The 1,032-nt window shown below is 41.0% G+C and overlaps 1 protein-coding gene across 1 annotated transcript; it reads left to right on the forward strand.

Annotated features, from left to right (window-relative positions):
• Positions 1-4: 4 nt before the first annotated feature.
• Positions 5-1,027, forward strand: LOC102288692 (protocadherin beta-1; the record flags this gene model as incomplete). Its single annotated transcript, XM_005953446.1, has 1 exon — positions 5-1,027. A coding segment is annotated over one exon (1,023 nt), but the record flags the coding sequence as incomplete, so codon positions are not given.
• Between the last annotated feature and the right edge of the window lie 5 nt (positions 1,028-1,032).

Here is a 1,032-nt window from a genome sequence, read left to right on the forward strand (position 1 = left end):
TTGTGGAGATGTTGCTTATTCTTTTCCGGAAGAAGTTAAACGAGGCTCTGTTATCGAAAATATCGCAAAAGATATAGGAATTGAGGTGGGAAAACTGGCTACTCGAAAGGCTCGTATTGATGTTGACAGGAACAGCAAAGGGTATTTTGAAATTAATAGGAGTACTGGAGATGTGATTGTTACCGAGAGGATTGACAGAGAGGGTCTTTGTGGCAAAAAATCTACTTGCATTTTAAAACAAGAGCTTGTTTTGGAGGAGCCTTTAGAGCTGCATCGCATTAGCTTCCACATTCAAGACATCAACGATAATTCACCGCAGTTTAAGAAGGATACCATCAAATTTGAAATAAGTGAATCTGCAGCTAAAGGAAGTCGCTATCGTTTAGATGAAGCTCATGATGCTGATATCGGACAAAACGCAATCCAGGGATATAGTATTGAAACAAATGAATATTTCCGATTGAATGTTATTGAAAAAGGTGGAGGAGGAAAATACAGCGAGTTAATTCTACAAAAAGAGTTGGATAGAGAACAAAAGAAAGAGCTAACGATTGAGCTTGTTGCAACTGATGGGGGCACGCCTCAGCGATCGGGTACTGCGGTTATTCATGTTAGCGTGCTGGATGCCAATGATAACGCACCAGTATTTAGTCAGGCCGTTTATGGAGCCAGTCTACTTGAAAACTCCCCGTTAGACATAGTTGTGATCACAGTAAGCGCGACTGACGCAGATGAAGGCGTCAACGGAGAAGTGACGTACGAATTTGATCACATTTCAGATGAAAGTTATAACGTGTTTTCTATTGATCAGAAGAGCGGTGAAGTCCGAGTAAGTGGGCCAATAGATTACGAGCACTTGTCGTCATACGAAATGCAAATTACTGCAAAGGACGGTCTCGGGTTGGTCTCATACTGTACCTTAATAATTGAAATTACAGATGTCAATGACAACGCTCCAATAACAACTATTAAGTCCCTGAAAAATCCTGTACCAGAAAATTCACCACCAGGTACAGAGGTAGGAATCGTTAA

The sequence above is a fragment of the Haplochromis burtoni genome, unplaced genomic scaffold (genome assembly GCF_018398535.1).
Source record: "Haplochromis burtoni strain Fernald_Lab_line unplaced genomic scaffold, NCSU_Asbu1 Contig_4409, whole genome shotgun sequence".
Classification (NCBI taxonomy): domain Eukaryota; kingdom Metazoa; phylum Chordata; class Actinopteri; order Cichliformes; family Cichlidae; genus Haplochromis; species Haplochromis burtoni.